General features: G+C 36.3%; 1 protein-coding gene across 34 annotated transcripts in view; it reads right to left on the reverse strand.

Annotated features, from left to right (window-relative positions):
* MYCBP2 (MYC binding protein 2) overlaps window positions 1–23,595 on the reverse strand; it is a 286,627-nt gene that overhangs the window by 222,272 nt on the left and 40,760 nt on the right. For all 34 annotated transcript variants that reach the window (XM_074021188.1, XM_045377006.2, XM_074021199.1 and 31 more), the window contains exons 3-8: window positions 22,482–22,697; window positions 13,775–13,928; window positions 8,516–8,712; window positions 5,279–5,521; window positions 4,976–5,047; window positions 2,909–3,005 (exon numbers count right to left, since the gene is read on the reverse strand). In XM_074021188.1, coding sequence (XP_073877289.1) covers window positions 2,909–3,005; window positions 4,976–5,047; window positions 5,279–5,521; window positions 8,516–8,712; window positions 13,775–13,928; window positions 22,482–22,697 — 979 coding nt within the window. The remainder of the gene's footprint in view (window positions 1–2,908; window positions 3,006–4,975; window positions 5,048–5,278; window positions 5,522–8,515; window positions 8,713–13,774; window positions 13,929–22,481; window positions 22,698–23,595) is intronic.

A 23,595-nucleotide genomic window follows, 5' to 3' on the forward strand; every position in this document is an offset into this window, starting at 1 on the left:
TAACTGCAGAGAACTAGGATGAATCTCTCCATTAATCACAATACCAAAACAAAAAATAACATTTCATTTCTAGTTGCACCTGAATCAATAAAACATAAAATTCTGATTTTGGAATGCAGTAATGGAGCCCACCCGAATAAGCTAGATTATTCTTTATCTTTGCCCAGGAGCTTCATACTAGCATACTTCCTTATCATAAATATGCAAAACACAGGCAGACCCTTACCAAATAGAGAATTCAGGGATCACAAACTGGAAATAGAAACTGGGAGACAAGGCCCACTGGTAGCCCAAGAGACTTGGTAATCAAAGAGAGGAGAAATCAAAAGAAAGAGTTCCTAGTCCACTGTACAGAACACAAAGAGGCGCAAGAAAGATGCTTCTCAAGCTCTAAGCAGTAAGATTTTAAACTAAAAAGCAAAGAAGAAAAACTCATTATAATTTCAGATAAATGCAGGGGTGAGGAGTGAAGCGGCGCAAGAAGAGTAGCAAAAAGCCTCAGAACTGAGGCAACCTGTCACCAGACATGGGGAGAAAATGACATAAAGATACAATCTGTAAGATAAGCTGAGGTTTAAAGAATAAAATGACAATTATCAGAGAAAAAAGTATGTTTTAAGCTCGTCAAAACTAGGTTGAAATACTTTTTAAATAAACTATACTGTAAGACAAGCTGGAACATGAAGCTCAGGGAATTACCTGATTTATGTCAACTTGAAACATGGTATTCATTACCATCTACAAACCTGACAATTTACTTCTGCTCCTTGATTGGAAGGCTACAGAGCGGAGCTATCCCTACCCAGGAAAAACAAAAAGTGCTATTTGATGAAAATTCAGTCCAGGTCAAAAAAATGAGAAAATTACAAAAGGCTTCTTCAGGCTTGAGGGAGGAGTCTTCTGCCACGTGGTTTCAAGATTTTCTCTTTATGGTTTCTTTATCCATCATGTAGTATTTTAAGATCATATCTTCAGGAATATATCAAGCAATGTCTGCCAGTTTTGAAGACAAATACGGGACTATCTTCCCGAAGTTTGGTTCACTCTTCACCACTAATACAGCACACACTTATGAAACACAGAAAGCCACGCTTATATCGTTCAAAGTTGCATTTCAGAAGTTAAACGAAGCAATGGAATTTAAACTGAATAAAGACATTGAGTAATTTTTTTTATCAAGGCAGAATAAATAAAACAGCTGTAGGCAGATATTTTCAAATTGTCTTCTCAGTCACTGTCTCTATTACATGTGCAGGGTTTCTCAGAAGTAAATCCTTGATATTAGTACCCATGAGTTATAGCGGAGGGCATGTGTCAATTTAGAATTTTTCCTCTACATCATTATCCTAAAATGACTGGCACAAAGATAGCACAGCAGGAATGCTCATTACAGTGTAATTTATATAGCAAAACACTGGAAGGCTTTCATTCCCAAACATTAATCAATGGAATATATTTTGTAACATTTAAGTGACATTGTAGAAGACTATTTAATGACCTAGAAATATTTTCAGAATATTAAGTGAAAGAGATAGATTAAAAAAGCAATATGTAGCATATGATCACACTTTTTTACAAGTATGGACATATACACACAGGAAAAATACGAGAGGGATATTTACCAACATGTTCATAGTGTTTATATATGGGAAGTGGGATTATAATTATTTCAATTCATTCTTTTTAGTTCATATGATTTTTATACAACAAACATGATTACTTTTAATATATGTATAAATATGTGCAGGGAGTGTGCATGTTATCAAAAGTATTTTTTAATATTATTATTATCATTATTGTTATTATGACCAAAGACATGGCCCAGGACTTGTAATGAAAAAACAAACAAACAAACAAAAAACTGTTGACATATCTGAAAATAGATGGCTATTTTCAAAATGATTTTATTAAGTCAACCGCTTTCCAAAGCTGCTCTATTTCTGAAATGGACATGAAATGTGGTATTTACTTTAACATAGTGTCATGTACACTAATATGTATCTATGTATAGGTATTAAGGTTCCAATAAATGTTTTATGAAGTTATTAAGATTATATTTAAAAATTAACATGCAGCCCAGGAGCAGCTATTCTTCTTAACGCACTCTTCAGAAGTAGCTCTCACTTTCAGATGGTCAAGTGCTTACAAGTAATATTGCTACTATGAAATTATTGACAGACACATTAGACGTTCAAGATTTTAATATAAACAGCTTCAGAAAGTATCAACATTATAAGCAAATTCAAAGACCTTACAATAAAGAATATGCATTTTTCCAGCATTTGACAAAATTTGAGACCTACTGCCTGAAAATTTAGCAGTGATTTAAGTGAATATATAAAAGCCTCAAAATTAAAGCAAAATAAACTATGTCCAAAGACCTTTATCAAAGCATTATTAAGAAGCATAAGAAGCATAAGAAGCATAAATGATGAAATTTTAAAAAAATTCCTGATCCACCCTAAACTCTGTCTCTGAAACCTCTTTAACATAAATAAAATAAAATAAAGGAGGAAAACTCAACTGCAGTGTTGTTAAAGTAAAAATAAACAGAAGGTTCTTTATACTGGATCACATGAGAGTCAGAGTTCTGATTTTATTAAGAGCAACACAGTTACATCACTCCACTAATTCAGCAGCTAAGAAAATCGTGGTGGGGTGAGGTCAGAGATTAGGCCATAGCTGGCCAATTTTGAAAACAAATATTAAAACTTATATTTCTATGTCTATTGTCTTGATATGTATTAACTTTACATAGACTATAAAATGCTTTGTATGTCAAGATTTTTAAAACCCTTTTATAAGCAAGCACTATCCCTTGCTAATCATTCTTTATGTGTCTAAATAGCCTAACATGCACATTTCTTAAAATTGCTTGTGGAAAAAAAAATGACTACTTGAAACATACCTGGTAACATTACAGTACCATCTTGCTCCAGTGTTTCAGGGCTTATCCTTATGGCTGTCATGCTGTGGTTATTCACATCTCTATATAATAAATAACCCTGATAACAGCAAAACATTTTCCTGTTAAAATATTTATTACTAATTCAGCAGAAAAAGCAGCCATACAACTCCATATTACAGGTTTTTGAGTTACAATAATACATCAATATTGATGTCTAAAAGATGTTAAAGATTAAAAATATAAGAACATTCCTCTCATTTAGAGGAAAAGTCATTATTGAAAATTGATTTAACATATTCCCAGAAACATAATTAGGTATACTAAACAGGACAGTACAGGTACAAACATTTTGTATATGACCATATCACTAGCCAAGTAAATGATATAAATGATCACTGTTACTTTAACAAATAATTTAAGAAAAATAACAAGTATTGAGTTTGCTATTTGAAAATGAATAGCACAGTGGTTTCAGAAGGTGTGATATGTCACTGAACACACTTCTATAATAAAATATTTTCCACGGCATTATTTCTTAGATAAAACACAGTAGAGTGGCAAATAAAAATTCAATGACATATTTTAAGCTAAGTTCAACTTTTAAGCGACAATTACTGAGAAACTAATTTGTTATCTAAAATTTAATTTCAGGCTGGGGGCGGTGGCTCATGCCTGTAATCCCAGCACTTTGGGAGGCTGAGGCACTTTGGGAGGCTGGGATTTGTCCCAGCTACTCAGGAGGCTGAGGCAGGAGAATCGCCTGAACCTGGGAGGCAGAGGTTGCAGTGAGCTGAGATCGTGCCACTGCATTCCAGCCTTGGTGACAAAAGTGAAACTACAGCACCAAAAAAAATTTTAATTCCAAATTCTCCCCAACAGTTGATATAGTAGAATTATTCTTCACGCAACAATAATAATTTCCATAGTTTTCAAAATAGTTTCAAATATCTTTTATCATTTGATCCTGACAACAAATCTCATGAGCTCAGCAAGGCAGGCATGCAGGGAAATCTTTATTCTCTATCCTTATACAAGGGAACTTGGGTTTCACTGTTCAGGTGGGTACCATATGGAAAAAAATATTTCTAGTCCCTCTTGTCCATCCTTCATTTGCTTTTCTCCATAAGAGGAGGAGTAATGTATCCATCTGGCTGCTGACCTTGTAAAAGGGTGACACCTATCTGGCTATGTTGGTCAGGAGATAAGATCACAACATTAAGAAAGACACACCAGCCCATGGCTTTTCTCTCTTGTGATTCTTTGCATATTCTCCATGCAGGTAGCTGTCTACTGAGCAGGCCAAACACTGTTTCCTAGAAAGTACTGAAACTAGACTAAAATGAAAGAGTTTCTAGTAAGAAACCCTAATTTGGCCTCAGGACACGTACACATTTCCAATTAAAACATGCTAATCAGGCTGGGTGGGGTGGCTCAGGCCTGTAATCCCAGCACTTTGGCTCATTTGAGGTCAGGCAGGTGGCTCACTTGAAGTCAGGGGTTCAAGACCAGCCTGGCCAACATGGTGAAACCCTGTCTCTACTAGAAATACAAAAAAAATTAGCTAGGCACAGTGGCATGGGCCTGTAGTCCCAGCTTCTCAGGAAGCTGAGGTGCAAGAATCTCTTCAACCCAGGAAGCAGAGGTTGCAGTGAGCCGAGACTGCGCCACTCCACTCTAGCCTGGATGACACAGCGAGATTCTGTCTCAATTTTAAAAAAAAGTGCTAATGATAAAGGTGGTCTTCAATTCTTATCTAGAGACTCACTTAAACAAGAACTCTAAAGAAGGTATGTTTAATCCCATCTTAAAGCTAAATAACAGAGGACCAAATAAGTTAAATGAGTTGTCCAGTCATATAGCTAGTAATAAGCAGAGCCAGAACTAAAACTGAACCTCTTATGAGTTCTGAGCCAGTGTTCTTTACACTACACTATTCAGTTGTTATGGCCATATTAGTAAAACTATATCATTTTTGTTTAAATAGAAGTGACATTATTGATTAAACAAGGACAAATCACATGTTTTAAAAGATAAGAAAATTTTGGTTTATTGTGGATAGTCTCTTACCTGAGCATACCCTAACCAAGACTTTTTTTCTTTTCTGTTTCTAATACGGGATGTAGAATTGTATATATGGCCCTGCAAAATCAAAAAAGTTAGTCTATCAGTGGTTTCATAATCAACAGTCAATGAAAAATAATACAAATGGGTGAATGACATTTAACGCCTGTATTTCAATTATAGTTTTCAAATAAATATTTTTACACCCAAATTAGGTCACATTCTAGAAATGAAACTAGAAACACACAGAACACAATTCGTTATGGTTATAACTCTGTATAATTAAGGAACTGTAAGAAAGCACATTACCCTAACTGTTCCACTGTATCCAGAGCCTATTTTATATAATCCATCCTTGCATAACAGATAAAGAAAAAATCCATCATTCTGAAGTAGACATTGGTCATCTTCATCAACAGATATTTCTTTTAATGGCCACTTGTGCATTAAAGCTGCTTTCTTAATGCCATTACTAAACCAGTCCTGAATTTGAATTTTCCCCACCAAAACTGCTTGTACACTTCTCTGTAGCGAATTTAGAATTGTTGGCACCTAGCCAAAAGAGAAGAAAAAAATGAAAAAACATTTTAAAATGTTACAAACACAAAACAAAGATACTTTGGTAACATATCATCATTGATAAGACAATAAATTGTTCAGAATGATACTTCGCATGCCAGCAAAAAGTACCAACTAAAAGTTCATCTATAAGAAGCAAATCTCAAGCAAGGTAGAACTCTTTACTCTTGGGATTCCATGTCATTCACCAATACTGTAAAATCTTTGCCATTATTTCAAGTACTCTATCTCCACAAATCTATTATTGCCTTGTGGAACTCAGACTGTATTACATTAGATTTTGTCACTCTTGATCCATGTTTCTTATTTTATCTTCCATATTTCTCTCCTTGTCACTCTGTTGCATTCAAGATAATTCCTTCCTCTTTATCCTTCAGTTTGCCATTTCCACCTTCAATCATATTATACAATAGTTAACCCATTTTAAGTTTCTAATTGTAATTGTTTGGTTTTTCATTTCTAGGAATTCAATTTGTTTTCTTTCCTAATGTCTGACTACTTTTTATATTCTCACTCCTTAATCATACTTTTGGTATTTTCTTTTATTACTTTAACCATACTTTATATATTCATACACATACACATTCTATATCAAATAATTTCAATATCTAAGGATTTGGCAGGATTGATTCTACCATACTTGTTTCTGCTAATTCTCAATAATGGTGCCTTTTTCCATGTACTTTTTTTATTGATTTGTTTCTGAGCTCAAATGCAATAAACAGTGTTTTATCTGCAGAAAACCTTTGAAGTCGAGAGTTCAACCCTCCAGAAAGGATTTCAGTCTCCTTTAATACAGCACCTTGCAGTACTACCATGTCCACCTTGCTTTAAACTCTCTGCTAAGCTTTTTGAAATGGACAAGTAATATGCAGTTGGGTGCCAAAATAAATCTGAGATGTGAATAGTTATACACACTGATAGGGTTTGGTTGTGTTCCCACTCAAATCTCATCTTGAATTCCCATGTGTTGTGGAAGGGACCCAGTGGGAGGTAACTGAATCATGGGGGCAAGTCTTTCCTGTGCTCTTCTCATGATCGCGAGTAAGCCTCACGAGATCTGATGGTTTTAAAAAGAGGAATTTCCCTGAACAAGCTCTCTTTGCCTGCTGTCATCCACATAAGACATGACTTGCTCCTCCTTGCCTTCCACCATGATTGTGAGGTTTCCCCAGCCAAGTGGAACTGTAAATCCATTAAACCTCTTTATTGTGTAAATTGCCCAGTCTCAGGGACATCTCTATCAACAGTGTGAAAATGGACTACTGCACACATCATCAGGGAAAGCTTTTCTCCCTCTACCAACAGTCAGGCGAGTTTTGAGAAATGAAGCTGGTAGATAAAAGGCCAAATCATGAAGAGCATTGTAAGTCATGTTAAGGTAATGGGCTTTAATATGGTATATAAAATATACAAATATAATATGGTATATAAAATATACAAATATAATATTTGTATATTTTAAACATATATTTCAGCTAGAGCTGGGGATGTAGTGATGTGGCAGGTCTGTAGAGAACCATAGCTACTGATTCAGAGGATCAAGTAGTTTTGTGTTGTCTAGTGATTGAAAATATTGGAGACAGATAAGCCCTCGAGTCCTGTCTCTGTTATTTGCCAGCTCTCTATGTTGTGCGTATACTATTTGCCAGCTCTCTATGCTATAGCTATACTAAACTTCTTTCAGCTTTTAAATACTCCACTCTTACTCTCACCTCCATGCCTTAGCATGTGGATACCTAGAACATTCTCTCTCTACACCACCAACACCAACAATTTCTCCTGGCTAATTTCAACCCATTGTTTAGATCTCACCTCATATCCTCTGGGAGGCTTTCCATGAACATAGTTCACGTACTCCTGCTATGAGCTCTAATGGCATTCCTAAGTCTCTACATAAAAGCAAATCATATCAAAATTCATAAGCTCACATGTTGGTGGGCACTATCCTATTAAAATCTGGTATATAGTATCTGAATGTTTGCATTATTTTATTACAATTTTTAAAATATTTGTATATTTTAAACATATATTTAAATTAAACATTTGCCAAACCCTGAAAGTACATCTACAGAACACAGCTTGAAAACCACAGTTGTATTAGAGCAACTTCAAAATAATTAAGGACCATAAAAAGGGACAAAAGGATTCCAAGCAAGGCAGAAAGGAAGAAAAGAGCAGAAATCCAGAGTAAGGGAATGGCTCTTGTTTGACAAGGGGAGTTCAAGATCACTGAATAAGACAGAAAATGACCAATATACTCCTTTTGCTATCTTTGGTCTGCTAATAACAGGATTGGGGCAGCCCTTCCACTTGCTCTGGGGTTGCCCAAGGGGCCAGAGAAGAGTAGACAGTCAGGTCTTAAAATCTTAACTTCTTTCTCAATTTCCAGAGCCTTCCCAAATAATTAAGTCAAGTTTGCCTATAAGAAGGATTATTTTTCCCACTACTAAAATGGTGACGAGCTTGTCTGTTCCACAACTGAATATTAAAAGCCTAAAATGTTTTATACATAGCTGAAGCAACTCAGAAACAAATCAACTCATTAAAAATCATATAATCAACCAATCAAAAATATATCAGATGGATACCATATCTTTTTCTTTCAACAGAGAAAAGATATTTAAAACTAAGAATGAATTCCATTCTAAAAAATTCAGGGAAAGATGGGAAGAGGGGAGAACGCAGAGAGTAAGACAACAGCAAGGAAAGAGAAGGCTACAGTGTTAAGGCAAAGACCAGCTTAAAGATTTAAGAGGTCTGGCCAAAATTCATTTTATTATATTTAAAGCTTCAGAGTTAAACATACATATCATGTAATTGAAATACTGTAGATTACTTATGTATCAATCTTAGATCAAGTTACTGTAATGAGTGTGAAAAAGCAGAATTCCTATTGACAGAAATTGAGATGAAACTGTAACTTGTCATCTTACAAATTTCTAAGCAGACATAAATATGAAATACCTGAATAGTTTGGCAAGCATGGCTTCCATTGTTGGTGAGGATAGCAGAGATGGCCTGAAGTGTCCTTCCTGTTTCTCCCCAAGAAGCCACCAGACTAAAGAGGCAAGCGCAGGAAAGTGCTGTTAAGGACTGTCCTGTGCTATCATTCATCCCAGTACTTCGAACAGTGATTTCCAAAAGAAGCTGGAAGAGAGACTCTGTGGATAAATAGAATTCAATTATATTCATCCAACATACAGAACATTATATGCCTATATTTATTTATTTTTAGTCTCATTATAAACAAAATTTAAGGAATCTAGAACAATTACTTTGCATTACTTTCTTTCCAGTTACTCTTTTCCCCCAAAGTTGAAATATTTATGTAACAAGGGCCTTAAAGAACATTCGGTTCAACTCCTTGTTTTTCTTAGTAAAAAGAGAAAATCTAAGGTCTTTTAAAACAAGCTTGCCTAGAGACATTCACATATTCAAGAAACTCATCCTATCAAGTAACAGACTACTCATCATACTTATTTTACCTTTTAGATTAGGAGGCTTCTTAAGATGTTAAGTGTCCAGGAAATTATGTATATATTTTCAAAGTAACAGAAACATAAAGCATATGCCATAATGTGCTTTAATATAAAATTGGCTACATCATTAACATAATAGCAATTCACACTTAGAGAGGATGTAATTCATTTATACCCTAGAAAAACCTCCAAGTCAATAGGACAGATATTCTCCTCCTTTAACAATGAAATTGAGATACAGGGTAGTCAAAAGATTTTTCCTAAATCATAAAGTCATTTAGTGGTGAAGATGAAACACACACACACACACACACACACAAATGTTTTAAAACCAGCAGAGGTCTCCACACAAAATTCCTTGAACACCTCCATCCAAGATTCAATCAACAGACATCTGGGTATTTCTTCCATAGAAGAGAGATCTAAAAATCCTTACAGAGTGAATAATCAGATGGAGAGAGAAAAAGAGAGTCAGAAAACTGAGAAAGATGAAGAGAGGGAAAGGGAAGGGAGAGAGGGAGGAGAACAAGAGAAAGAGGAGTAATGTACTGCAATTCTCTAAAAACTAAAATGCCACCTGTGGGTTATCTGGTAACTTACAGAAACCTAGGGAGCCCCTACCAATCCCTCATCTTCCACAGCTAATCCCAAATTAAGCCCTGTTTATTTTACATCCTAACTGATAACCACTTTTCTCTATCTCATCACCATCTTTCCAATCCATGCTATCATCATCTCTTTGACTAAAAAGTGTTAAGAAATTATCTCTTACCATTCGCTATTGCCCCAATAGGGAGAATTTCAAACCAAACATCTAATTGTCTACCTAAAATTCTTTCACTCTTTTGTTAATTCCTTCCTCCCTTCTGTCTTCCTCTTCCTTCTTTTCTTTCTCCCTTCCTCTCTTCACTTGTCTGTACACATCCTATACTTTCATTTTTTTTCCATTTATCCTTTCCTCTACCTTTTCCTCCAGCTATCCTTCCTTCCATCCTTTCATCTACCCCTGTTTGTCCATATTTCCATCTACCCATCCTTCCTCCAATTATTACCCTTCAGCGAGTACATCTGTTGATTATTCAGCAAATATTTACTGAACTCTCGCACATTAGCAACTACTCTACATTAGGGTATTGGCAAACATGACAAAGAAAGTCTCTACCCTTTCAAAAAGGTTAAGATTCCAGGGAAAGAAAACAGTCAATAATTTAAGCAAATAATTTAAGAAAACAGGCTATTTTAAAAACAATATTCTTAGTGTAATGAAATACAGAATGACCTTCCATTCCTCCTAGCCCAATAATCAAATTCTTTAACATGGCATGTAAAGCTCCACATGTCCCTGCCTCTTTCCTCACCTGTCACAAGACTGTTCCCTTCACTCTCCACATTCTAGCCATATTGCTCTTCTTTTCATGCATTCTCCTTTTGACTCAGAGCCTTATTGCATGCTGTTATTTCTACCTGGAGCACTTACAATCTAGTTCACTCCCTCCTATTCACCCTCTAAATCTCAAATGTCGCATCTTCAGGGAGGCTTTTAGGGAGCTGGGTGCAGCAGTGTATACCTATAGTCACAGCTACTTGGGAGGTGGAGGCAGGAGGATCACTTGAGTCCAGGGTTTGAGTCTACCCTGGGCAATAGAGTGAGATCCTGTCCCTAAAGATAAGTAAATAAAAATTTTTTTAAGTTAAAAAAGGAATCACGGCCAGGTGCAGAGGCTCATGACTGTAATCCTACCACTTTGGGAGGCCAAGGCAGGCAAATTGCCTGAGGTCAGGAGTTCAAGACCAGCCTGGCCAACACAGTGAAACCCTGTCTCTGCTAAAAATACAATGATTAGCTGGGCATGGTGGCATGCTCCTGTAGTCCAAGGTACTCAGGAAGCTGAGGCAGGAGAATAGCTTGAACCCGGGAGGTGGAGGTTGCAATGAGCCAAGATCACACCACTGCATTCCAGCCTGGGCAACAGAGCGAGACTCTGTTTCAAAAAACAAAAAAGGACTCTCAGAACTCCTTCTACTTTCCTCCATACAATTTATCCACACTTGTAATTATACACATATCTGATGCTAAGTTCCATAATAACAGCAATGGTATCATACATTCTTAGCACATAACAAAGGGGGTGCTATTACATTTCAGTGAATACTTGAGAATATAATCTAACTAAACAGAAGGGAATACATTTTTAAATAAATAATTTAAAAATCAAAATCTATTTGCAAAGAGAAGAGGCTTGGTGTATACTAATCATCAAGATATTCTACAGTAAGAGTTACATAAATATACACATATTTTCATGAATAACATGAAAATAACCAAATAGGGAAAAAAAGAATAACCAGTAAGATTGGGATATTAGATTAAAAAAAGGAGGAGAGGCAAGTTTCAACAGAAATTTATTATAAAAGAACCAAATCAGTGCTTTTATCTTTGAGCTAATTTAACAAAATAGAAAATATGAAGTGATAAGAAATCCCTTACATAGAAAAATAAGCCAAAGCAGTGATGAGATCAGCAGTAAACACTGAAAGGATGGAAGACAGACGAAAGGCAGCACAGCAGAATTAGAAACTTTTAACAAGAAAATAAAAACAAACAGATTAATAAGGTGAAAAGTTTTTGGGTTTTGTAGGATTTTTTTCGGGGTTTTTTTTTTTGGTAGAGATGAGGTCTCATTCTGTCACCCAGCTAGAGTGCAGTGCAGTAGCACAATCACAGCCCATTGTAGCCTCAGACTCCTGGGCTCAAGCGGTCCTCCCACCTTAGCCTCTTGAGTAGCACTCATTGCCATGACCAAATTTTTTTTTTTTTTTGCAGAGATAGGGGTCTAAGTCGCCCAGACTGGTCCCAAACTCTCAGCCTTAAGTTATCCTCCTGCTTCAGCCTCCCAAAGTGCTGAGATTACAGGCGTGAGCCACCACACCCATCCAATGTGAAAGTTTTGATGCAAGACAGTAAGACTAAAGCACACATTATGTTTCAAAGCTAGTATTAAGAACAAGTCTAGTTTTAAAAGAATAAAGGAAAGAAAGTATATACAGAACGGATACGAAGGAAAAGTATTTAACAATTGACATAAGACATGAGAATGGTAGAAGACTTAGGAGGAGAGAAATAACATGTTCAAAGGAGGAAATATGACATACAAGTCTTAGTGGGTATTTTAACATTCCAATTATTTGCTAACTGACAAAACCAAAGCCAAGAAAACCCAGCAAACTATTGTTAAATAAAATAAGTCAAATCTTCAGTAAAATGCTGTCCAGTCAAGCAGCACTTCACAATATTAATATGATCAATGGTGTTATCTTAACAATAACCAACACGGCGCCTGCTTGTCAACATGACAGCTTTTATTTGATAATAGCTTTTAATAACTGTGTATGTGAGGGGGATGGTTTAAAAAATCCTCAGCTTGTTTTAATGACCAGCATCCTCTCTCCCATTAAAATCAACCAACCAACCAACAAACAAGTCAAACACAAAAACTGAATCACCACATGCGACCAAAAAAAGAAAAATCTGACATGTAGTTAGGTTCATGCAATTTGGTTCTCACAGGTGGGTCCTACAAAATCCAAACAGCCAAGCAGAAAAAAAAGGACCAAGCTTTAGTCTAAACCAGAATGTAGTCCCCAAACCAGCATCTGCATCACCAAGAAACTTACTCCAAATACAAATTCTTGGGCCCCACCCCAAGTCTATGGAATCAGAAACACCATAGGGAAGGCCCCGATAACTCTGATACATGCTAATGCGAATTGAGAACCACATAATGAGAACCACAGATCTAGTACTTCAGAGAATTTTCCTATAATACTAGAAGGATCTAGAAAACTTTAGACAGTTTAAAGACCCATAGTTAGCATCGGAGAAAAAAAGCAATTAACAAGCTAAAAATTATGCTTCCATCTATATTTCTATTCCTTACTACCTTTTGAGTAAAAGCTCTTATCTTATTTAAAGTATTACATGTCGAGCCTAGGTCACTGATATGAAAGGCAAGAATCGGAACACACTTTAAGAAAAGCAAACATTTTATTTACTTAATGAAAGCTGCTAAGTCAGAAGTTTAATCCATAACACAAATAGATTTTTATTTATGATGAATACAAAAAAAAATGTCCCCTCAATTTAGAAACTAATTGTACTGTTTTGGGTTTGTGGCATTTATTTCCTTTTCCCTGTTTTTCAAAACTATTGAGAGTAACAAGTTAGAGAAAGTGAATGTTAGCTATTTTGGCCAAAAGTTTAATAAGAACGATTTAATTTAATAGTGACCTTAAGGTTTGAGGATTATTTCTGGATTTCAGGGATTTATGTTTTGTTTGCCCCCTGCTTCATCATGCTAATTGAGAAATGTGTGTGCATGAACTTCAACTCTTAAACCATAACTTCAGAGGAACACAGAAAAAAATACTCTAAAACTTATACCCCTGCTGTTTCCATACCACAATTAAATAAAGACTACATTATAGGCTATTGTGTGTGCTTCATAAAAGATGCTCTTCACTTTTTAAAAATTGCAAATTGACAATTTATAATTGTATAAATTTATAGGATATAAAGTGATTCATGAATAAAATGTGGACTAATTAACATCTATCACCTCAAGTACTTAACATTTTCTGTAGTGAGAACTTTAGAAATATTCTCTTAACAATTTGAAGTGTATAATACTCTATTATTAACTATATTCACTTTTAAATGCTTCACTGAATGAGTCTTGGCTCTTACCTAGGACCTCGGGTGGCTCAGATTGGAGGCCTTCTGGCTGCTGGCCCTGCAGCACGTTGAGCAGGGCTTGGAGACTCCTGAGACACAGGGATGGGTGAGAAAATCGTGTCTCCTTGATCAATTCAAAAACTTCACAAAGGCCAACTTCAATAATCTATTTAAAAGGAAAAAATATATATACTTTATGACAGGTAAGCTAGTAACACTTTCTAAGCAGTTTAGTTGGTACAAGTTACTTCCACAGCAAATGATAATGTATATGTATATGTATATGTATATAATGGAGCCATATAAAACATCATGAAAATGGCTTATAACAATGAACTAGAGACTAGATTGCATTCACTCAGAATAAACTGTATTAATTTGCAAAGTTCATTTGGTTGTACTCAAGGAAAACTCAGTACTCTTTTTGTCAAAAGTCATGTTAATTGTTACCTACAACCAAAAATAAAGTCAACATAGCACATACAGTAAAAAGATTTTATAAGGAGCTTTTCATCTTAGCCTTTTCTATAATGGTACAATCACTATATTATTATTTATAGGTGATATCCCTTCTTGTAGGATGATCACAAAACAATTTAAAACGGCTTAGCTAAAAATATCACTGGTACTTTTCCTTTAATTATCTTACCATTCCTCATCAGGTGCAAGAAAAATCAGACTCTATATCCAGCAAAAGAGATAAATCTGTTACTAAAGATTGAGAGAGCAAATTGCAAAGAATGAGTTAAGGATATACCTTCACAAGACTGATAAAAGACAAATTCCATTTCTTAGGCAATGTCAACATTCTGAGAACCAGTTCAGGAAGTATTAAGTAAATTGTTTGGAGAAGTAACAGAAAAATCAAAATAAGACTAATTAGTAGAAACTCCTGAAACCATTAATTCTATTGAACACAACAGTGGAAGAATCTCTCTGCTGATATTTTTGCATTAATTCACATATTACATAAATACCTCCTAAGCACTCACATTGTGCAAACTCACTTTAGGAAATATGAAGGTATACTAGACCCTGTCCTCTAAGAGTTTATAATCTAACAGGGTAAATTAGTCATGTATATAATTCATACTCAGTACAGACCTCTGTTACAGCATTTATTACATTATAGTGTAACTATTTTTGTTTTCATTTTCCCAACTATACTGTGATCTTCCAATACACACGGAACATGTCTTAAATGGCTTAATACCTCTCATGCCTAGCCAATTACCTAGCATATGGTAGGCATACATTAAATATTTGTTGAATTATTCACTAAGTTGTTTGCTAAAAACCACTGCATCTCAGAAACACATTTTCTAGACAAGAGGTAAATCAGCTGAAGGTAAGTCAATTGTAGTTCTGATTAACATTTACAAGTTTTCTGGAAACAACAGCTATAGCTGAGAAGTCAAATGACTAGGAGGACTATCTTTAGAGAAGTTATATAAAATCCTAACAGATTTGATTATAACTAATATTACAGAAGAACTTGCATAGCGAGTTTCAATTGATTAAACACATTAAGTGATGAAACTTTTACACTTGATATAGTTTCTTTTCCTGGAATGGACTAGAAAATAAAAACATGCTGTCCAAGGTTTGTATCTGCTTATGTACTTACAGGAAAGAGAAATCTGAAGTCAAAGATCTCCAAAGTACAAAATGTGGTGCTCTATTCTCAAGCCAATGGAAGACTACTATATTCTGCTATTCTTTCAGATTGCTTACTCTGCTACCAACCATGATTTTTCATAACTCCAAGAGGATTCTTCACAGATGACATTTTTGGCTAAGGTTCATTTATTATAGTGACAAAGGAATTACTGAACCTTGCCAGAAACAGTAAGTCTACCTAATGAACAGGTTCTTGATCTCTCTGGTAAGTTTAAGGTGTAATAATAAGTGAATGGCAATAGGCAACTCGGGTAGGCTGCCTAGAAACAGAGCCAGCCAGTTTTAGTGAGACTGGCCCATAAAACTTTGGTCACAATGATCATGATAGAGAACTCTTCATCTGTCTGGGTTAAACACTGTGGAAGTCTCACTAATTATCTACATCTTGGTTCACTGTAGACTTTTTGTTTAACAAATGGGAAAACATTCATTTTCAGAATAGGAACATATATTCAATATACAACAAAAATCAACCTCACGTTCTGCAACTATTAAAGAAGTTTTAATATTTAGCTATGGATTATTATTGCACACAGTTACCAGACAAGTTTTTAAATAAGTTTTTTTCTGCTGTTTGGCTAAGTATAAAATAATTTACCAAAAGTTTGAACTTTGAAAGTAGACTTTAAAACAGAAGTCTTATAGTCAGTGAAAACATATATTTCTCCCTCCTTCAGTATCAGGAAGGAAGCATAAGCAGAAAAAATATAGTCCTGTCAATATAGTATTATTTCATTTGTGTATAAAAAACATATTTTAATGTGTACCTAGAAAAAATGACAAAAGAAATAAAAATATTTATATAGGGGTATATTTTGGTTAACAGGATTTCAAATATTACTTCTGATTTTTCATTCTTCTTTAGAAAAATGTTCTGATTTTTCAAATTATCTACAATAAATACATACAATTAGCAAAATAAATAAACGTGACACTTAAGAAAAATAATAATTACAACAATAAAAGAGCACAAGAAGCTTCAATACTTTTGATAACAAACTATAACTAATTACCCAACACACGGTTTCACACTTCTCTTCAGAAAAGTCTTTTGTAAATTTACTGAATTTTATCTTTACTGCTGCTCTCAAATAATTAAATTTTGAAGGTTATCTATTATATTTGAAAGATAAACATAAAGCCAAAATAATTACCTGATATAGCCAGTCTAATATGCTAGGAAAGTAAGATAAAAATATATTTGGCCAAAGAAAAATGATATAAAATGATATATAATTTCAAGGTTTTATTTTGCCCATCTCAAACCATGTATTTCCAAATGTGACTTTATTATTTCATGAATAAGTGTGATCATAAAAGTTTAGTTACATCACATTTGGATTTAATAATTAACTCTTTACCCTTAAAAATCGTATCTTGTTCAGTTAAAAGTCCTAAAATCACTTCCAATACTTATATATTTGAAAAAGGTCAAAAGGAAATCAAAATTATATTTACATATTACCACAGAGTGAAGTATACTGCCTTGTAAAATTGTTTGTATAAAGCAAATATTTGGTACAGTGATAATATCTACAAGTAATAAAAAATTTAAAACTCTAGAGACAGAGGAAAAGGGAGGGGGAAGAGGCAGCAGCAGAGGGAGAGGACGAGAAGGCTAAGGCAGAGAATTCTGAATGTGGGGCCGGGTGCGGTGGCTCACGCCTGTAATCCCAGTAGTTTGAGAGGCCAAGGTGGGTGAATCACCTGAGGTCAGGGGTTGCAAACCAGCCTGACCAACATGGAGAAACCCCTTATCTACGAAAAATACAAAAGTAGCCAGGCATGGTGGCGCATGCCTGTAATCCCAGCTACTTGGGAAGCTGAGGCAGGAGAATCACTTGAACCCAGGAGGTGGAGGCTGCAGTGAGCCAAGATCGTGCCATTGCACTTCAGCCTGGGCAAGCAGAGTGAAACTCCATCTCAGGGAAAAAAAAAAAAGTATGAGTGTGAAGTTTCTGAGTTCCTTGTCTAAAAAACACACTTATCTATGACTACTACCATCTTCCCTTCTCTTCACACTCAGAGGAAGAGAACTTTTCAAAACTTTTCAACTTTTCAAAGCTATTTTTTCAATGTTCTTGATCCCACTCCCTCCCATTTCTCATAGAAATTTGTTTCAACTTGTGCCTACATAGTGATAACTCCCAAATCTATATTTCTAGCTGGCAATTATTTTTCAAACTTCAGCCCTACATAGCACACACTGGACCCCTGACATTTAATTCAAAATCAGCATGTGCAGAACTAAACTTGATCATCATTTCAGCCAAGCACTGTTCCTCATCCAGTTTTCCCTCTTTCAGTCAACAGCCTCAACACACAGAACCTTAAAGAATAACTTTATATTCTGCCTTCTTTTTCAGCCTTTAGAGCCAATTTATTACTAATTCCTGTCAATTCTGCTTAACATTTCTTAGATTCAAAACACTGTCACTACCATAATTCCAACCCTCATTAACACTCTCTAGACAACTGCAATAATTGCCTAAATGGTTCCTCTGTCTCCAGTCTCACGCACCACTCTTTAGTTATGGATATGCTTTACTAACAGGAGTAAACTTACAAAGTTACTCCAGTCTTAGTAAGGCATATCCATAACTAAAGGGTAGTGAGTCCGATGCAATCACGCAAGTCTGATGATATTCTTTTGCTTAAAATCTTCAATATTTACTAATCACGAGATAACATCTGAAATACATGGCACATAAGGCCCTTCATGATTTAGCTTCCTGCTGTCTCTCTTGCTCTATCTCAGCCAGTGTTGAGTCCTTTCTCTAACGTGTTCCACTATATCTAGCACTCCCTATCAATCCTTAAGGCACTAGAGAATATTTATTGACCTGGTTCTTATCCCTACAAGACAATGCTTTCTTGAGGGCAGGAATTATGTTTCATCCTTTTGTTCTCAGGACCTAATACAATGCTGGCTACAAATTCAAAAAATATATACTGAATTAAGAAAGAAATGATCCTATGTAAGTCTAAATCTTTTAATAATGTGGCATGACTGGCTTCAAATGGGTTCAGATGGGAAATATGAATTCTAAGTGTTTGTTACTATTTAAAAATTATGCACTGGGCATGGTGACTCATGCCTGTAATCCCAGTACTTTGGGAGGCTGAGGCGGTCAGATTGCTTGAGCTCAAGAGTTCGAGACCAGCCTAGGCCATGTGGCAAAACCCCATCTCTACTAAAAATACAAAAAGTAGCCTGGGGTGGTGGCAAACGCCTGCAGTCCCAGCTACATGGGAGGGTAAGGTGGGATGATCGCTTGAGTCCAGGACGCAGAAGTTACAGTGAGCTGAGATCATGCCACTGCACTCCAGCCCTGATGATAGAGCCTGACTCTGTCTCAAAATGAAAATAAAAACAAAAATAAAAATAAAAATTATGTAGGTGTAAAATCTGTAAAGTTTTAGAGGATGTAGAGTTTACTGACAGTTTGAGCTGGGTAAAAAACTTAATGTTCCAGAAGCATTCAGGGAATAGAAAGCTCCTTTAAATATATCAATGATTACTGATCCGCAAAACACAAAAACAAACGCAAAAAGCAAAAATAGGGTGACAATATCTATATAACAGTCAAACTCAATTTATTAATAACTAAATTTTAAAACTCAAGAATGGGAAAAATAAAACTGTATTACAACAACACTTCAACAACAGATTAAAAACTGTCTTAATCATGTTAAGAAAAAAAAAAGAGTAGGAGAGACAGAAACCTCACGTGAGAAGGAATGGGACAGCCACATGCTTAGGAGCAACAGAGGAACAAAGAAAGGAAGCAAACTAGGATACTAGACAGCAGCATTTGAGGCTGAGGTACAGAGATGATCAAAAGGAAAACAAAAATACCAACATTTCCCACTTGCCTTCAAATCCCATCACCTCAAACCTTACGAGACTAATTTTGTCCTCAGTGTCAATCCTTCATGTCATGGAAATGACTGCCAAAAAATATCACCTGAAAGTTTCACTCCCCACCCATAGCATCTGCTTGCCTCTGCATGAAGGCATCTCATCACTTCTTCCTTTCTCTTCATCTCTCATTCATCAGGTGATTGCACTGATTCTCTAGAAGTTTCATTTGCTTGCATAATTTTTTTAATAAACTGACGAGTTCCTCTCAAATTCATTTGCACCTACACATTTTCTTGTTTGCACCTAACCTGACACTTATAACTATATATATCATTTACTGAGCACTTCTTTTTGCCAGGTACTGTTCTCTCATGCACTCAACATCCATTAATTCATTTAAATTGTCACTACAACCCTATGAGGTAGATGCAACCCCCAATTTATAGATGACAAAACTGAGGCATGGATGTGTCAAATAACTTCCAGTGTCACATAGCTAGTAATTTTAATGGTGTTTGAACCCCAGCAGTTTGGCTCCATAACCCATGTTAACCCTGTTTGCAGACAGGTCAGTACTTGGTGGAAAATTCAGTATTAATCACTTGGGCTATCTGATCTTCTTTAATTTTCTTTGAAAGATCCCCCTTTGACTCTGTTAATTATGCTGCAAAAGGTTATCTTAAGAATGCCTGATATTTTATTTAATACTCACCAATCCTGATGTTTTAAAACAGCCTAAGAATCCATTGTTCTTGTTTATGCAATTTAATTTGAACTACAGTTTACTATTCAAAACCTGCATACCTACGTAAACAATTTATCCAGGCTTTTGTTTTCTCTCACAATACTGAACTTAAGTAGCACAATTACTATAATACAGTGTGACTCACACATACACAGAATTGGTATTCTAACTAAAAAGTAAATTATACAAGTCCTGCAGCCTTACGTCCTAACTCAACTATTTTTTTTATCTCAATCTCTCCTAGTTAAGCATAAGAAATTACAATTACAGACCATAATTTCTACCTAGAGGGGCTCCCATAGTGAAGATAAACATGTTTGTTTTAGGTTAAAGAAAGAAGCTTTTGGCCGGGTGTGTTGGCTCACACCTGTAATCCCAGCACTTTGGGAGGCCGAGGTGGGTGGATCACCTGAGGTCCAGAGTTCGAGACCAGCCTGACCAACATGAAGAAACCCCATCTCTACTAAAAATACAAAATTAGCCAGGCGTGGTGGCACATGCCTGTAATCCCAGCTACTCAGGAGGCTGAGGCAGGAGAATTGCTGGAACTCAGGAGGCAGAGGTTCAGTGAGCCAAGATCATGCCATTGCACTCCAGCCTGGACAGCAAAAGCACAACTCCATCAAAGAAAGAAAGAAAAGGAAGGAAAGGGAGGAAAGGGAGGAAAGGGAGGGAAGGGAGGAAAGGGAGGGAAGGGAGGGAAGGGAGGGAAGGGAGGGAAGGAAGGGAAGGAAGGGAAGGAAGGGAAGGAAGGGAAGGAAGGGAAGGAAGGGAGGAAGGGAGGAAGGGAGGAAGGGAGGAAGGAAGGAAGGAAGGAAGGAAGGAAGGAAGGAAGGAAGGAAGGAAGGAGCTATTAGAGTAGCAATTAGGATGTTGCAGACAAAGGAAATAAGAAAAAGAAAAGGGTCTCAACTCTAAAACAGGAGGCAAAAAGGACATGTGAAGATGGCTGATCAAGAAGCTGAGTAAGTTGACAAAACCTTTATTACTCTATGAAATATGAAGCAAGCCATGTGCCAAGAATAAGGTGAGAAGAACCTGACAATATGATTAAGGATGGTGGTATACTTAGGAACAGCCACCATAAAATGTGCAAAAGAACTCAGACCAGGTTCCATTTATGCTGCTATTTACAAGTCATAAAAAATATTTACACAATCCCTTGTGGAAATGTGTAAGTTTTCAAGGCATAATTTTAAGGTTATCAGTTTAGTAAAAAGGCAATAGTACATAAATCACTTATAATTATAAAATCATTTTGAGTATCTCTGTTTAGAAAAAAAGCAACATGCATAAGTCATATAAAGGCACCATTTAAAAATGTCTATATTTTCACCTATTCTTTTGTTATAAATATTAACTATACCTACTATATAGAAAAAAATATATTAAATACATAAAATAACCTTCCAGTCTTAAATATACCAATGCTTAAACAGAACAGAGTACAAAAAGAAACACAGGTTTCTTTTTTTTTTGAGACAGTCTCACTTTGTCACCCAGGTTGGAGTGCAATGGCATGATCTCAGCTCACTGCAACCTCCGCCTCCCGGGTTCAAGTAATTTTCCTGCCTCAGCCTCTGAGTAGCTGGGATTACAGGCGCCCGCCACAACACCAGGCTAATTTTTGTATTTTTAGTAGAGACAGGGTTTCACCATGTTGGCCATGCTGTTCTCAAACTCCTGACCTCAGGTGACCCACCCACCGCGGCCTCCCAAAGTGCTGGTATTACAGGTGTGAGCCACTGCGTCCGGCCTACAATACGTGTTTCTATTGTAGAAATACCAACTAGCTTATATGCTCCTGGTAAATAAGGGAGTAATATCAGAATAATGCAAAAGTTAAGTTGGTTCATATGTGATTTTTTTTTTTCCCCTAATCAAGGGAAGCCACAATATCAAGAGTACAATTATAAGCTTAGGCAGAAAGGAAAAGGCTCTCAGCCTAGCTACCACACAGCTGAGAGGCTTTGTAGTTCTATTTCAAGAGAAATAAAACTGCATACCTGCATCCCAGGAGAGGAGCACCTCCCCACTTTCCAGGGCTCTTGGCTTTTTCTTGTGTCCACCTTCTCTCAGCCCACTGGCTCAGAGCTCTACTTCCATCTGCCATGGTTCCATGCCTCTATACCAGCATTTTGTACATTTTTTTGTACATTTTTTAATTGCCCCTGTAACAGACTCCAATCCACTCATCTCCCTTCCTGCGCTTTCCAGTGAATTATCAATTATTGACTTTGTTAGCACCTTAGATATAAAGTTGCAGAGTTTTCCTTTTCTGCTCCAAATCTATTTTTGCCCATAAGCCATGTTATCTTTAGCATGTAATTTTACATAAAGCAAGGTATTTTAACAATGCATATATATGCATTACAGCCAGAACACCTGCAGGTTATACATCTAAATATTAATAGAACTCAGTGGCTTACCTTTGGAAGCTTGATAGGGGGCTCTTTGGATTCCTCTTCTTCATCACTATCTGATTCTCCACTCTGCACAGAGTTCTTAGATGCAGCTGCCAACGATATTTCCTTTTTCTGCCATTCCAGAACGCAATGGCGTACATTACAGTAAATATTGAAAGCAGAAGGATTGCTATGTAGTTTGATATCTGGTATGATTACTGTATTCTCCAAGTTTTCAGACTGAAATACAAAACAGAGTATTTCCATTTCACACTCTTTTCTATCATCAAGTCCCATTTTAAATAAAAGTAAAGATTAGACAGGCTAACTGACTTGCAGAAGACACCTTATATGACACAGCAGAGACAGTCTAAGTCTATGGACCCAAGTTCTAGTCCCCTTTTCTATACCTCACTATTTTTTGAGTAATGCAGCAATAACCAACCAATCTGACAAGCACTTGAAAGGGATGGGCAAAAAAACCTAGAAATATTCTCTTATCGTCATGACAGGAATAGACTCAACAAAGCTTAACTGCTAGAGTTCTGGATCAAAGAAGTTCATTTGATGCCTTCCTAAGAGACACCAGATATACTGTAGAGTCTCAGTGACCTACTACAAACATTAGATTGCATTTTGAATACTTTTATAAGTACATATAGAAGTTTACACAGAGGCCGGGCGCGGTGGCTCAAGCCTGTAATCCCAGCACTTTGGGAGGCCGAGGCGGGTGGATCACGAGTTCAGGAGATCGAGACTATCCTGGCTAACATGGTGAAACCCCGTCTCTACTAAAAATACAAAAAACTAGCCGGGCGTGGTGGCGGGCGCCTGTAGTCTCAGCTACTTGGGAGGCTGAGGCGGGAGAATGGCGTGAACCCGGGAGGCGGAGCTTGCAGTGAGCCGAGATCACGCCACTGCACTCCAGCCTGGGAGACACAGCGAGACTCCGTCTCAAAAAAAAAAAAAAAAAAGAAGTTTACACAGAAATGAGGGTCTCCCCCCAAAAAACTTAATTTTCATCAACCGATTTCATTCTCATTCAAATAACAGTAATGCCAAGTAAACTGTAGATGCTTCCCTAAGCTCTCTCTCATCTATCAGTATTGATAACGGCTAAAAATCATGTGCTTGGTAA

Source organism: Macaca fascicularis, chromosome 17 (assembly GCF_037993035.2).
Source record: "Macaca fascicularis isolate 582-1 chromosome 17, T2T-MFA8v1.1".
In the NCBI taxonomy this organism is placed as follows: Eukaryota; Metazoa; Chordata; class Mammalia; order Primates; family Cercopithecidae; genus Macaca; species Macaca fascicularis.